This window comes from Epinephelus moara, chromosome 5 (assembly GCF_006386435.1).
Source record: "Epinephelus moara isolate mb chromosome 5, YSFRI_EMoa_1.0, whole genome shotgun sequence".
NCBI classification, from domain to species: Eukaryota; Metazoa; Chordata; class Actinopteri; order Perciformes; family Serranidae; genus Epinephelus; species Epinephelus moara.
The window spans coordinates 34,075,565-34,091,278 of record NC_065510.1 but is presented as its reverse complement, the minus strand read 5'-3'; the positions used below and the strand labels follow the sequence as shown (position 1 = coordinate 34,091,278).

General features: G+C 43.5%; 1 protein-coding gene across 3 annotated transcripts in view; it reads right to left on the bottom strand.

The window, feature by feature from the left end:
• Positions 1-2,768: 2,768 nt before the first annotated feature.
• The window catches only part of ube2o (ubiquitin-conjugating enzyme E2O), a 52,179-nt gene continuing 39,233 nt past the window's right edge, over positions 2,769-15,714 (bottom strand). The window contains exons 11-23 of one of the 3 annotated variants that reach the window (XM_050043542.1): positions 13,810-13,965; positions 12,484-12,638; positions 11,943-12,055; positions 10,744-10,872; positions 9,161-9,250; positions 8,747-9,071; positions 7,591-7,991; positions 7,290-7,470; positions 6,806-6,942; positions 6,153-6,356; positions 5,125-5,182; positions 3,802-4,615; positions 2,769-3,421 (exon numbers count right to left, since the gene is read on the bottom strand). In XM_050043542.1, the coding sequence (XP_049899499.1) occupies positions 3,394-3,421; positions 3,802-4,615; positions 5,125-5,182; positions 6,153-6,356; positions 6,806-6,942; positions 7,290-7,470; positions 7,591-7,991; positions 8,747-9,071; positions 9,161-9,250; positions 10,744-10,872; positions 11,943-12,055; positions 12,484-12,638; positions 13,810-13,965 (2,791 nt within the window). In that variant the 3' untranslated portion in view covers positions 2,769-3,393. Of the gene's footprint in view, positions 4,616-5,124; positions 5,183-6,152; positions 6,357-6,805; positions 6,943-7,289; positions 7,471-7,590; positions 7,992-8,746; positions 9,072-9,160; positions 9,251-10,743; positions 10,873-11,942; positions 12,056-12,483; positions 12,639-13,809; positions 13,966-15,714 lie in introns of all 3 variants that reach the window. The other 2 variants (XM_050043544.1, XM_050043543.1) reach the window with 2 other exon arrangements.

The following is a 15,714-nucleotide window of genomic DNA, read 5'->3' as shown; positions in this document are numbered from 1 at the left end:
TTAAGTCCTGACACTTACGGTGGGTAATAAGTGATGATTTTTAGGAAAATCCTGCATAGTATATCTTTAATATTAAAAAATAATAATAATAAAGAATACAACCAGGCTTATCTGCAGTCAATACAACAGCTAAGAAAATAAATATAAGCCACAATGTTACTATGGTACTGCTTGCAAAGTTTAATACATCACTATACAGTCGTCTTAACGCAACAAAAGTAAACCATTAAAAAATGAAATCAGAAGTACAATACACACTCAGCATTTTGTACATATATGCCCCAAGCATCCACGTGACTTGTTAGAACTCAGGTTTGTGTTAAATATATACTGTATGTATTTATATATTTCAATATAGTCATGACATCTGTACAGAGGGAATCAGGCTACAAATCATAACTTTATTATTTTTTTTAATATATCAATAACAGGCCACTGTGGAAATGTAGACATCGTACAGTCAAGTCTTGTGTGTGTAGCCCGTTCAAAAGGCTTAAAGCAACATGTTACATGCTTTGGCTGTAAAACAAACTTCTCGCAGTAATAATAATAATAATAATGGTTTAAATTTGAATAATATACACATACACAGAAAATTGTACATCATGTGCTTGATATCCTGCCAGATTTTTGCTCCGAGATCTAGCGAGATAGCTTCACATTTATTTCTGCGACTGATGATGAGGGCGAAAGATGGAGCGGTGATGTCACCTCTCAGCTCCTGGTGAAGCTGTGCGTTAGTGAGCGTTTAATCTTTTCAAAACTCTGTAACCATGGTCCATAATCTTTATGTCTTCAGACTGAGCTCTGACTACTGAACACACACTTCTCCAAGAGCTGTGAAAGTGACATTTTACAGAGAGCAGCAAGTGGGAGGGGAAAAAGGAGACAGGAAAGCAAACAAGGCAACATGCTACAGCAGCCAGTGAAGAAAACAACACATCCTCCTCTGTAGCATCAAAGGCAACGAAATAATGACGGCCGAGTTTAAGTCAATAAGTCATGGATGCCTGATTGTACAGGGATGCCAGCTTTAAGAGTCACAGGGGGAAAAGATGGAAGACAAAGCAAAGCAAAATACCCTCATTCATGACCTTTATTTTCTTAAATCTTTAAAACGCAGCAACTCTTGGCTCATGGTTTTTTTATCCTCTCCCATCACTCATAGTTTCACAATGGCACAATGTGCTCTCTCATTCAGAAACACTCTTCAGCATCAAGCTTCTTTGTTCAAGTAAAATACCAGACAGCCGGCGCTCTCTTGTTTATTTCACAGATTATAGCAAGCACAAGGGGTTCGTCTGCCCTGTATTATAATCAGAATAATTATTACAATGAGACTCATAATATCTTGAAAGAAAAAAAGAGCATTATGTTAAAGGTGGGATGCAGTTGTTTAAAAAGATGTAAACAAAGACTTCTGATTTCCCGAGGAAGCACGAATAAACCCAAAGGTACGTTTTTGTTTTTACAGTTAATTGCAGCGCAATCTGTGGCAAAATTTCATTGGTAAATAAAAGCTTGATTTCTTTCATCCACATCGAATATATGCCGTGTAGTGAAAGAAAAGATCACACAGAGTTTTGCCTGCGTGTTTAATTTGTGTAATCTTCCCTCATCAGTGGGGTCAGCAGTCGCCTACGTGGGATAAGACTCTCGAGTCGAGGAAAACACGGAGTAACAAAATAATAACAGTCAAGCAAAATGATTAGAATATGAGTAAACTGTCAGTGTCACACTTTCTGTGGTTTGTATTCTGATGTTATTAAACTCTGCACGTGCAATTTGGAGAAGAAAAAATCAGAATACAGCGATGGCAGCAGTGTGAGAGACTCGTGTTTAAAGGGACAGTTGAACCCCTAAATCAAAACACATATTTTTCCTCTCACCTGTAGTGCTGTTCATCAGTCTAGATTGTTTAGGTGAGTTGCTGAGTGTTGGAGACATCAGTCTTGGTGACTCACCCAAAAACAACGCAGACTGTTAAACAACTCTACCGATGAGAAGAAAGATATGTATGTGTGACTTTTAGGTGAACTGTCCCTTTAAGAACTGAGAAAAGGGGGAAACTGATCAGAGATCTGCACTGCTAAGGAGGAAACACTGGAACAGGGTTTTAGTGGTTTTAGTGCGTGTCTAGGCCTGTCTAGGTTAATGTCTAAAGTATGACACAAGCAGCTCTGTACACAATGATCTGAGATTATTAAGAACGATTCAAGTAAGGCAACATGTTGACATGAGATGACGGAATGGATGCTGTATGTTTTTTTTCTATTTATTATTTAAGTTGTGTCATTTGCAGTGATGTGGGCTCACCTCCGTCACCGAAAAGTGGAGCATCGTGGGTAAAGCTCCTCTGCTCTGAAACACTTCAGCCTCTGTGAGTAAAACGACTTAAAACGCACCAAAACACCAAAGCACAAGGTCTGTTTTGGTGATTAAACGACTTTGCTAAATTCTACAGAAAGTAAGTGGAACTTTTGTACGTAGAGGCGGCAGCTGTGTGAAGCTTTGACTAGAACACAAACACCTTCACATTAGAGCCACCTAACTGTCGTCCTGTGCCTGGCTGGCCTCTCTACACACCACAACAGCTACAGCAGTCTGACCTCCAGAGGTGATTCCTATGTAAACTTTGTCACTCGGTGTTTGCTGCGTGGTTCGGTGCGAGTGATTGGCGAAGGAAAAATACCAGCAAGTGTAGTGGAAGAAGTGTTGAAGCTGTCGTGGTTGGCAGTTTTACTGACATTCAGTACGTTCTACTTTAATGTGTGTGTGTGTGTGTGTGTGTGTGTGTGTGTGTGTGTGTGTGTGTGTTTGTGGATAGAGAGAATTTGGCAGAAAGCGTACAACCAGTGATTTCTATTTAAAAAGAATCCTCCTGGTCGGTGTATTCACCTCTCCCAGACCAGATTGTCCATTCGTTTGTTGTAGTGCAGGATGGTACAGCGATAATATCAGTAGTGCTACAGATAGCCGCAGTCGACCCGACAGCCAGGAGAGCTGGGCTTTGCAGTTTTTCAGCCATCTTTGACCTCGTCCAAAATGCAGCGACGATCACGAGTCTGCTTTACATTTTTTTCCTGCTGATTGAGACGGCAGAGTGGTTTATCCAGCAAACCCCCACCCATACGGTGGATGCTGCTGGAAGCTAAGGTGGATGAGGAGGGTGGAGGAGGGTTCATGGCACTGATTTATCATCTCATTCAGTCCTTTAAGCATCCACACCACCTCCGCTGAAGTCCTGCTGAGGCCAAAAGAGAAACTATGACGGGCTTGGGTAAAAGCTCCGTGTGTTTACCTGTGTCCATGAGCAGATGAGGGTTCCTGTGTGACAGGGTAGCTCCCATAGGTTTGTGCAAATGGTTGAGCGCATGTGAGGTCCGCTCCTCTTTATCCATCACACTCATCTGAAGAGACACTGAAGGAGAACAAAGACATTATCAAGTCGCGTCCAAACCTGAACCTGCTCACTCTCCTGACCAAAAGGTGCTGTTCTCCTGCAGTCGTGGTTTGATCCAGAGGGGTTATGGGGAGAAAAAGGCAAAAAACATTGTGGAGTTTGGGGCAGCAGGAGCGGTACAGACTAAGAAATGAAGGACAAAAATGTGGGCAGTGCTGAGGGCACAGTGCAGCTCTGGACAGGGGTACAGAAGATTGAAAATTGTAGCCCCCCCCCAAAGATGACAAGTAATGGATCCTCCTCTACAGCGCGAGGCGGATGAAAAGGTAGTAGAGAAGGAGGAAAAGAGCAGGGAACAGTGCAGACGTGTGTTGGGGGAACGGCGAGGAGGCACTTACTTGTCCTCTGTGTGCTCAGTGATGGCAGCGGCGGCCAGCGCAGCTCGGTACTGCAGCAGCACACCTCGAACGCTCTTCACAAAGCCCTTAGAGAGTGGGAAGAGTGGAAAGCCGATGTCCGGGTAGCCGCTGCCCTCTGGGAGGAAACTCCGGTAGCTCTTTCTCCGTTTCTTTGGTCGCACCACCGGCTGGCTTCCTGTGGAGCCCACCCCTCCTCCGCTAACCGTGGCTGAACCTGATTCCGACGTCCCGCCGCGGACTACAGAGCAGGCGACTGTGGCGCCTCCCCTGTTGTCACCAACCAGAGTGGTGCTCCCCTGGGTGCTGTCGCAGTCTGAGTTGTGGCTCAGCTCCTGCTGAGAGGCGGCTGTAGTGGAGGGACTCAGCCCTGAATCCTCCAGCTCCTCCTCCATAATACTGCTAACTCCGGCTCCTGTGACCCCCTCCTCCCCAGGCTTACTGGGGCTGCTGTGAGCCACCACCACGGGCCCCTGCTCGTCCAGAGGCTCCACAGATGAGGGTCGGTCTTTTGAGTGATGGGCCCTGTGTGCCGCCTGACCCCGCTCAGCACCGTCGTGCAGCTCGAGCCACGCTTCCAGGCGGTGGACGAGCCGCCAGCCGTTAGAAATAAAGTGCTCCTGGATCTCCTGTTTGAAGACCTCCACAGGATTCTGGAGGAGCTGCGTCATGGACTGGACCATCTTGATGAGGGCCATCTCGTTATAGCAGCGGCTGTTCTCATAGCCTTCCTGGAGGCCTCGGTCACTGTCGAAGCCAGCCTCGTTATAGTAAGGCTCGTTGACGAGGATAAGGCCTGCAGAGAGATACAGACGTGTATGTGCAGAGTGTGAGCTGAAGTTCATTAAAAAATGGTTGTTAGTCGTGGAGTGAGCAATTGCCTAATTATAAAAAGTCGCCAAACAGCACCAGCAGGTTCAGAGTGGTTATTTGTGTGTGGTGGACATTTTAACCAAACTCTAGTGAGGAGATGACAAAGACATGAATTATACAGTTAAAGACACGTTTTACACGCGTTAACTCAGAGCCAGCAAGATACAAAAATAAGTGGATCATCTGGACTCAGTTTGGCTGGCAGGCCAGATTGCAGAAGAGTTTTATGGAAGTGGTGTAATGTCTGTGTGTGAGGCAGTTACAGTCAGCTGAATGACTGTGTGCGACACTGCACTTGTAGCCCTTCTGAGCAAATGAACACATGAATAAAACATTGTTGTGCTGCAGAGAAGAGAAGAGGAATAGAGGAGTCTGTGTGTGTGTGTGTGTGTGTGTGTGTGTGTGTGTGTGTGTGTGTGTGCACGCGCTAACCTTGTATGGAGATGAGGACTTGCAGCAGACTGGACTTGCTGGTCCATCTCTCAGTGCCCTGAGGATCAAATAACCACAAAGGAAAATCAAATGTTATAACTTCTGTTTCCTGTTAGAGCAGAACGAGGAACAACACATGGTGAGATATCTCACACTACGTGTTGTACTGAGTGAATCGACTGAAAGGCAAGGGAAAAACAACGACCAGCGAGCTTTTTGAGAAAAGCACAGAGAAAGCAAAAGAGAAAGTCTCTAAACTGTCGATAATATTGATTCATGTGTTATTTCATGTCAACAAATAAATGTTGTTTTAGTCCTCAAATGTCTTGTATTTTTTGTCAAACCAACAGTCTAAAACTCAAAAGACATTCAGTTTATAATCATATAGAGCAGCAACAAGCAGCAAATCAAGCCAGATAATCTATTTACATGTTGGTTTGAGTCGAACCCTACTATTTGTGCTACATTCAGTTGTATTTACACTTTTTTTTTTTTTTTTTACTACACAAAGAGGAGTTATGCCCCAATCAGGGAAGAGAATAACAAAAAGATGAAATAAATTAATAAATCTATGAAGTAAAAATTAATTCATGTTGTCAGAGAACGTAAAGTTTGCATGTTCGGCCAGTGTCAGTGTGGGTTTTCTCTGGGTGCTCCGGCTTCCTCCCACAGTCCAAAGACATGCAGGTTAATTGGTGACTCTAAATTGTCCGTAGGTGTGAATGTGTGTGAATGGTTGTCTGTCTCTATGTGTCAGCCCTGTGATAGTCTGGTGACCTGTCCAGGGTGTACCCTGCCTCTCGCCCAATGTCAGCTGGTATAGGCTCCAGCCCCCCCACGACCCTCAACAGGATAAGCGGTGCCAAGTCTGGTTCAAAAGGGCAGGTTTAAACTGTTTTGTGCAGGCCTAAGATGCCACCAGCTATCACTTTAACACAGAGTGCTGTAAAACTGCAGGGTGTTATTATATCTCTAAACCTAATAAGACATTCTACCTGTATGTAGATTAACCTGTGAGCAGCACTCACCTTGCCGATCCAGGTGCCCAGCAGGCTGACGCAGACCTTGCCGTTGTCGTAGAGGTTGGGGTTGAGGCGGCCGCTGCACTGTGACAGGTAGCGAAACAGAGGCGGCACAGCTGGGTAGATGTTGGGCAGTTGGATATCGAACAGGAACAGACCGTCTTCGTAAGGCGTTCGAGTCGGCCCTTTGATCAGAGCTGAGAACAGGTCCTGTGTCGGAGAAAGCAAAGACATTTATGACACGTTTTATGATGTATGCAGTCGGTGTAATCTAAATGATTAGATGAGTAAATAAAGCAGTACGTCAATACTGAGATGAGGGGTGGCATTTTCTGTCTTTAGGTTAATTCATTTTTAAATATCTATACTGTCAAGGCTCATAGTTTAGTAGATATGGGCTTATAAAAATACAATGATGAGCTTGTGGAATCAAAGTCTGTGATGGTATATTACTGTGTGTTACCCATATGTGTGAAGACATTCAAGTAACTAGTATAAATTTTGGCCCTTTTTTCAAACTAAAAGCTAGTTGTAAATGTGTGAGTATGTGCATCTCTGTGCATGTGTAACTGGTGTCTGCTTTCAAATGTACACGCATTTATTTCAAAATAATGATAATGGTGCTACTTTTCACGTGACATTATTGAGAAGAAACCCACCATGCGATCCTCAAATGTTTTGACCATGATGCCGTCTGGCAGGGACGTTGCTAGCAGAGCCATTTCCTTCCTCACTGTGCTGAAGAACTTCTTTGCCTCCGCTGGCTGAAACTCCATTTTATTAAACGAGTGTGTGTCTAAAAAAAAAAAATACAGTGAGAGGAGAGACAGATGGTGACTGAACAGCAGTAGAGAGAAATAGAAATGAACAAATTCAACTTAGCTTGTGTGGGCAGAGAATTCATCAAGCTAATGGATGTACGCAGGGTGCTTACAGCTTGAGGCAAGTTAGATACAAGACCTTTGGCCTTGCAGACTTTGAATGACTTTTGAAAGCATGACCTCAGACATTTTAATACAAATTAAGACCTTATTTTTAGATTGATTAATTCAATGCCGAAGACTTTTCAAGTATCCGCTGTGACCCTTCGTGTGCGTGTGTGTCTTTGACAGAAAAGCGTGATTACAGTTCAACCCCTCTCACCTGGTGCCCACTCCAGCACAGAGAACACCTCTCCCTTGGCACTGGTGAAGGTGACGCCGGGCTTGCCACCACTCTGTTGGCACAGTACTGGTGTGTCACTGAGAAACTCACTGGGCCATTCTTGTCCACCCACCGGTGTCTGCGGCTCCTGCTGCGGCTTTTCCTCTCCAACTCTCTCTACCTGAAAGGTAACACATCACCAGGTAAGATTTACAGCTGCACTTATTTATGTCTTATTTATTTGGACTGCACTGGCAAATTAAATCAACTCTGCCACACTGTAGAGTAACTAAACACCTACCTCTGTCCCCGCTCCTCCACTCCCACCTGCCTCCACCACAGCCTCCATCTTCTCCTCCTCCACAATGGCCACGTTGTCCAGCGTCTTCCTCAGGTTCTCCTGCAGCTTCTTGATGTCATCCAGGAAGCGTTTCTCCTTGGTCGGTTTCTCAGGGGCCGTGGGCGTCACTGAACTCGCTACGTTCGTTGTGGAAGCGGGTTCAGCGGAGGTTGGGGAAGTCGGAGAACCGCCTGTCCAGAGCTGTTCCACAGTCATGTTCTTCAGGCTCTCCAGGATCTTCAGGGCCTCTTTCAACTCCCTGAAGCCCCGGGAGGTGCCATCTTTGCTTGGCTTCTCCGCTCCGTTGACTGCTCCTGGGGTGGTTCCTAAGCAGGCAAAATTTAGAAGCTTATCACAAATTCCTGCAAGTAGAATTAGAGACATGTCAAAAAGGACAAGAGCATTTTACGAGATGTGGAAGCATCTGTTGATGTTTGTATCACTACTCTGTTTAGATTAAAGTTATTTATTGTTTTGTTTCAAATTCAAGATCACAACAAAGACAACAGTGGAGCTCTATCGAACAGAAGAAGAGGCTATATCAGGCTTTGAATACACAGGCTGTTAGTAGGATCAACTCATTGTTGGTTTGGTCTTTTCATCATGGGATCTGTTGGCAATAAAAACATTATCACCAAACGTATCCACTGACACATGGTGGACATCTGTTGTTTGATCGTAGAGGATAAAACAATTAGTATTAGTAATTAGTAGTATAGGGGCAAGTTGACTTAAGGCAAGTACATTTCTGACACACTTGCCAGAGTGGGCAAGTTACCATGAGGCAAGTGTTTTTTCCTCCTTTAGAGTTACTGCATTATCTTATTTTTCTCTTTAAAATGTCCTTGTGCAACTTCATGCAAGGCACCTTGAGTTTAAATTTTTAATCAATTGTGCTATATAAATAAAATTTCCTTTCACTGCCTGAAGATACAGATTTCACAAAAACTGTTGTGAACACTCAACAGTTCTATGTAGGACAAAAAACTTTTGTCCTGTAGAGGACAAACCAGCTCGAGTGGGGACACGAGAATTAAGGAGAATGATTTATGTCTTGCAGTGTGGTGCTGACACTGTTCCCTTAAGACAAAATATAGGTGTTGCAAAAGCTCCCCACCTCCTCCAGAAGCGGGACTAGCAGCAGCCACAGAGGCTTCTCCCTCCTCTCCTGGGGCTCCTTTAGTGGGGCTGGTGACCCCGGCTTTGCTGCCCTCTTGAGGGGGGATTATGAACGTCGAGGAGCTGGTGGGGGTGGGGGTTGGGGTCGCTGTGTCGATGACATCTGTATTGTTGACGTGGCTGTCGTCCTCGGTGGTGAGGCCGTTGTCCGTCTCCCAGCTGTCGCTCTCGTCCTCCCACTCCTCAGTGGACAGGACGCTGCTCGTCTCCTCCACCGAGTCGTAGTCGGTCTCCTCGATCTCAGACTCCACATTGTAGAGGTGCTGTGTGTGTGTTTATTCAGAGACTGTCAGCAACAGATGTCTCACTTCTGACGTCAAAAAAGACAGTTTCACTGAGGATAAACATTTACCTGTGGCAGGACGATGGTCATGGAATTATCCGCCCACACAACCTCCACTTTGCTGCTCACATCCACCCTGGACACCTGGCCGACTGACGTCTGAGGGAAGGTGGATGCAGAGATACAACCATTGTCAGCACCCAACAACACATAATACAATATGAAAACAAGTCTAAAAGGGTCGCAGAGGATACTGTGTGTCATAGGACTTGACTAAAGGAAAAAAACTTCACTAGCAAACACTCCAGATGGCAGTGTTTATTACTCCATAACATTACACTGTTGGATGCAGGAAGCAATACACTGATATTTTTCATTTTCTTTACCAGGAGAAGGGCTAAAAAATATACCCTAAGTTTGCTCTAAAATGCCATGAGGTCATTAACATGAGAACTGTCTATATATATATATGGAGGCATGAATGTGCTTTATCAGTTGAATTATGAAATAGTTTGTGGGGAAAGTTGACACTAAGACTGGTGCAGGAGAAAAGCTCATTGGGTGTCCTAAACAGAAAGGCTTTTTTGGGTAGCATGAATGTGTTCCCAGTATGTTTCCTTTTTATACACTCAGGGTGAATTCACAAAGAATAAATTGCAGTCGCTGGTAGCATTACGAATTATGCATCACTTGCAACCGCTATCTGCTAAAAAGCAACCGAGGTCCACAATTCACAAAAGATACTGCTCTAATAACATTATGGCATAAACACATCCATGACGTTTTTCAGCTGAGCGCATTTTGCCCTTTTTGTGCCTGATTGCAATTATCTATATGGCAAAGTGTAAATATTGCCTTTGCTCCAGGAACACAGTATGTGGAACAATGACAGAGAGAAAAAGAAGACTGAAAATTTCAGACTACGAGCTACAGGTCCTGACAGACAAGGCGCAGAGGCCCTCCTCAAAACTTCATGCACGAAATTTAAATGTGACAGGCAGAAACTGTATGTGGGGTTTAATATTCCAGTCTGTCAGAGCTGTTGGTGTTTTCAAACACACACCTTTTGATTAAAAAAAGATGGCATGAATTGAAGTGGAGGACAAAAGAAAAAATATCACTACTGCCATGATCACAGTGAAGTCTCTTAAGAATATGCTTCAGTCACCACCAGCTCTCTGAAGATGTTAATAATTTCACTGTAACTATGGGGAGCTATAAGCACTGATCTTTTTGAATTGGACTGTTTTTGCACTGAGGCTCACTTGCCTCAGTTAAATGTATGCATATTACCTAATTCAAATATGTGCAAATAACATAAGAGCACTGAAATGCTATTTACTTGGCAGCACAGTTACAGGTGCAATTACACAGCTTCTTTTTTGCCTTATTTGTCTTATGTGAATTTGCCCCTCTGCTGCTGGTTTATTAGGTGTCCTACATCTGTCTAAAACTAATACAGGCTGATACAGTCCTGCAGTAAATGCTACCTTCATGAATGTTCAGCTTTTACAGAGGTGCTGATTCAGGTAATTTGTGGTGCTGCTGAATTTGATTTCTATTATTGTGCCCACCCCATCAAATGTCAGTGAGAGTAGACTAAATATGCTGCAGTGCACATGAAAGAACAGAGTTTTTTAAATTGTTCTCACCTCATTTTCGCAGTCGTTGTGTCCGTTCTCTGAGTTCCATATTCTGATGACGATGTCGGTGGTGCGGAAGTGGAAGTCTGGGTGATCTGCGATGTCATACACACTGACATCTTCCTCCATACCAATTACCTGGAATAAACCGAACCTGTTTTAGTTCTACGATAAAGTTGGAGAGTTGTGTGCAGTAGCCAGGTGTCATGACATAAAGACAATCTGCTAACAGTGAATGAGGGAGTGTAGTCAGGTGGCTGTGGGGTTCACACATACAGCTATCAATACCTGCATTAACGCCTCCTTCCTCCCTCTATAAAGTCACATTTCCATTGCATGGTACAACACGGCTTGACTTAACTCATCTCGCTCTTATCCAATTAGCAAAAGCTGTAGATTGTACCTGGTACTTTTTTTGGTACCACCTAAGTCAGGGCTCCACGCGAGTTGAACAGATACTAGAAGATGGAGTTAAAACACTGCAGACCACTGACTGGATGGTGAGAATTGTCACTTGTGCAACACGGGGCAGCTTGCACAAATTCGACTTTCTTTGTAATAGCCAAGATACTCTCAATAGCTTCCGCAATTTGTTTTTCTCACTGGAGCCAGATTTTCAGCAACCTGTGCTAACTGCGTCACGGCGCGTAATATATATGACAATGTGATCAGCATAATATTATGTTTTTGAAATGGACAAAAGGAGCCACTAGTGTCCAACACGCTGTGGGAGATTTACTGCAGAGCCCAGGCTGGTTTCGGAAACATGAAGGAGATCAAACTTCAGTAGAGGTGAGACGGAGAGCGGCATGTTTGTTTACTTCAAAGTTCATGTGTTTTTTGGGGTGATGAGAGGAGAGAGAGAAAACTAAAACTGAGCCAATATGGCAACATTTCGCTGATGGAAGAGGTGTTCTAACTGGCTGCGATCACTGTTTTGAGCTTAACTTTTGTCGGAGTGCAGATGTTCGGAGGATTCAGAGAGTGTCGCATTGAAGATGATGTGAATAGGGTGCCAAAAGTGAGTCGAGTCAAGTCGAGCTGAACCATGCAGTAGAAATGAGGGCATAATACTAATAATCTATTTGTTAATCTCTCCCCTTGCTCTCACACACACACACACACACACACACACAGATATCAAGCATTCTCAGTGGTTTTCACATCCTTTAAAACACAAACACTCTTGTCTTGTTTTCCTGACCGACCTCCACGTCGTCGCTGCTGGAGTTGAGTTTGATCCACTTGACGACACATGTTCTGCCCTTGTGATCACCAGACTGGATCACACCGTACACTCCCGGGTCCTGGAGGGCTTGGGCTGAGAGAGCACACACACACACACACACACACACACACACACACACACATAGTTTAGACAGCAAAACAAAAAAACACTAAATACAAACACTTGAACGTCTTTATAAAAAGATTCATAACAACGTAACAACAACTTTTCTGTAGAAAGCAGAGGGAGACTTTAGCTGACTGCAACATCCCAGCCTTGAAGAACATCCCTGCATTTTTCAGTCCATTTCACAGACACACAAACTTGGCATAGTTTCAGCAAATGACCTAGATACTGTAGGTACTAGGTGGCCTATATAAAAAATCCCATTGCAGTCCACGGGGACAGAAATCTGACAGGCTGCGTCTTCACTGGTCTGAAGAAATGAACGAAACAAAGTAAAATCAAACACAAAAATCCATCATTAAAAACAAAAAAGCAATCACACTAATTTTGCTTACGCCGCTTGTCTACTACGAAGTCCCCGGGACAGAACTCATGACTGTCGAGGTGCTGGATGGGGATGAGGTCGTTTGATCGGATCCCCTTCTCCACCCGCCCGTCCTTCCACATCACATCAGCCGTCGTCTTTGTGGATACAACCTCCACTGCAACCCTGTACAAACACACACAGGTGAATGTTAATAATTTAAAACCCCAACCTGCCTTTTATCATATAGAGGACAGTTTCTCTCTTTTGGTTCTCTTCTTTTCACTCGTCACAAAAGGAAAGTTTCTGCACACCAAGACATTTCTGCTAATATCTTGTCCTTTTATCTGCTGTATCATTTATCTTCACCGAGCCACTACATTTATCTCTCCTCTCAGCATGTTGGAACCTCAATCTTCCCTCTCATTCTGTCTTTTCTCTCATTCTCCCTCTCATCATTTAGCACTGAAACATCTTGTAGCTGAATACAAAACACAGATTCATGCTACATTAACTAATCTGTTGTCATTATCCCCGACTAGAGGTCGTCAAACTGGAACTTAAAAGGTTTTGTTTTTCGGAAAACTTGAATCTTTTTGGAAACTAAATGGCAAAGAGCAGAACATCTGCAGTCTTGTGGTTGGTTCGGTGAAGTAAAACGAGCAAGAGAAGAGTGTGAAATCTGTTTTGTAAACTGAGGATGAGTGTGACAGTGTGCGGTTGAGGAAATGACACCATCTGCACTGAAAGACTTTCTGTGTGTGTGTGAGGCTGCTGTGGAGCTCCAGTGTCACTGTCGGACAGATCGAGACATGAGCCCTTTGACAAACAGCAGAGAGGTCGGAGACGCACACAAACACACTGTTGTCAGGGCTGAGCAGCCGTTGGTCGCTTTAATGGTCGGTAACAGATGATGTCACCGGTCTCATTTTTACACCATATTCCCGATACAGTTGCAGAGAGGAGGGGAAACTAAATGTGTAGGAAGCCTCGTCACCACACTCATCAGCCTTATAGATCTGCCAAATGTCAAAACACTTCAGTTGCTCCCCAGACTTTGAAATAGGCGCCAGATCAATCCCTGGTCACTTTTGAGGAACGCAGCCACCGCAGTGGTCTGATGAGTCAATAAATCTACAGAAAGGTTACCCAATAGTTGGACAGACGTATGAAAGGAAGAGGGTGTGAATGGATGAAACTGAAAAAAAAAACCCCAAAAAAACAAAACAAAACCAAGCAAACAAAAAAACAACAACAAAGAAGAATGAATGAAGGAAACAAAGAAAAGTGTAAAGCGGGAGACAGGAGAAAGAAAAAGACAAAAATGCTGGAGTTTTGTTTGCTGCTATGAACCCACCGGTCTCCGGGCTTGAACTCGCGGGAGAACTTGGTCCTCTTCTTCTTGTGCTTCCTCTTCAGGTTACGGATGGAGAGCGGGATGCTCTTCTTGCGGTTGGTTCCCAGACCGCCGCTCTGAGAAGAGGCTGTGGAGCTGGCTGATGACGTCAGAGAGCTGCAACCAGGATCATAATCACAGGTTAACATCACATTAAACTGCACACACACAGTACACACACAGGACGGTTCTCCTCTTATAAGTTGGTCTGGTCTGCAGGGGTCAACTTCTTGAAAATTTCCCAGTGCCTGTGACATCCTCAAATTACTAACAGCCTAAATCATTACCATCCATTTTAAATCACAGATGAATGGCAGAAAACACTGACCTCTGAGAAGCTTAAACCAGATCATTTTAGGGTGGTGTTGCTGTGAAAAACTACTTCAGCAATTAAGCAATAATCAGAATGGTGACTAATTTTCCATCAATCAGTATGTGAATTAACTGACTAATTGTTAAAGCTTTAATTTAAAGAACAGCAAAAACGAACTGGGCTAAATGTAGAGCTACCTAAGGTTCATACAGACATCTTATACTTTGACCACAATTACTGTTATTATAATATTATTATTACTACTCATGCTGATCTGTTCTGTGCGACATCTTTTGCACGTCTGTCCGTCCTGGAAGAGGGATCCCCCCTCACTTGCTCTTCCTGAGGTTTCTACCATTTTTTTCCCCTGTTAAAGGGAGTTTTTACATATCTGCTGCGAGGGTCCTAAGGACACAGGGATGTCGTATGCTGTAAAGCCCTGTGAGGCAAATTGTGATTTGTGATATTGGGCTTTAGAAATAAAACTGAATCATGTAGTGGCACTGGAGTATCTTTAAGGACAACAGTTTAACTTTAGACACAATAACTAACATTTGATAAAAATAAATCAAAGGGCAATAGCTCCGCTATAAATACTGCATATGTGAAACTTTTAAACTTCGCGTTCTGTTTAAGAGATGATGATTTAACTCTGTGGTCACTTTGAGGTTCAGCGGCCGCCGACTGGAACTTTTAGAACAGGTTATTTTTATTACTTATATTTGAGGGGATAATCGTCCCTTATAAACTTAAGAAGTTAGTTGGTAGTTAAAGTAAAACTACACCCAATATTTCAGTAGTGAAAAAGTGTAATCAAATAGAAAGCTAACAAAGCGCGTGTGCGTTACAGTCCGTCTCCTTCACACACAAACACACTGACTGAATGGATACCATTAAAAACAAGTAAATCTACTTCATTAACAATTCAATTCAAACTTAAGGCAAAATCAACGACGAGCAGCCAAAATTATTATATTTAAACTGCACATAAAGACACCTAAACACATCACCTTATGCTCTGGGAAATTATGATCCAATCATATACAAGATATTTTATATTGGGGCGTCGGTGGCTTAGTGGATAGAGCAGGCGCACAAGGCTGTTGCCGCAGCGGCCCGGGTTCGACTCCAGCCTGTGGCCCTTTGCTGCATGTAATTCCCTCTCTCTCCCTCCCCCTTTCACACTTGACTTTCCTATCCATTAAAGGCAAAACTGCCCAAAAAATATATTTAAAAAAAAAAGAAGATATTTTATATTTATCATATACATTTTTTATGATTTCAACGGTTTGTTGCAGTCTTAATTTTACTGTATAAACTCTCATTTCTTCCACTCAAGCTCTTTATATATGCAACACAGCACCTTAAACTATGACCTTAAATATTACCAGGTTTGACTCAACACCCCTCAGACACATTAAAGTCCTACCATTCAATCTTAATGCAAAGTTTTTACATCAGATGACATATTACTTTACAGAAGCATGTTATTATGTTGGTACCCTGTTGGTGGACAAGTTCCTCCCACACTTCAACACATTTTGAAACAAACA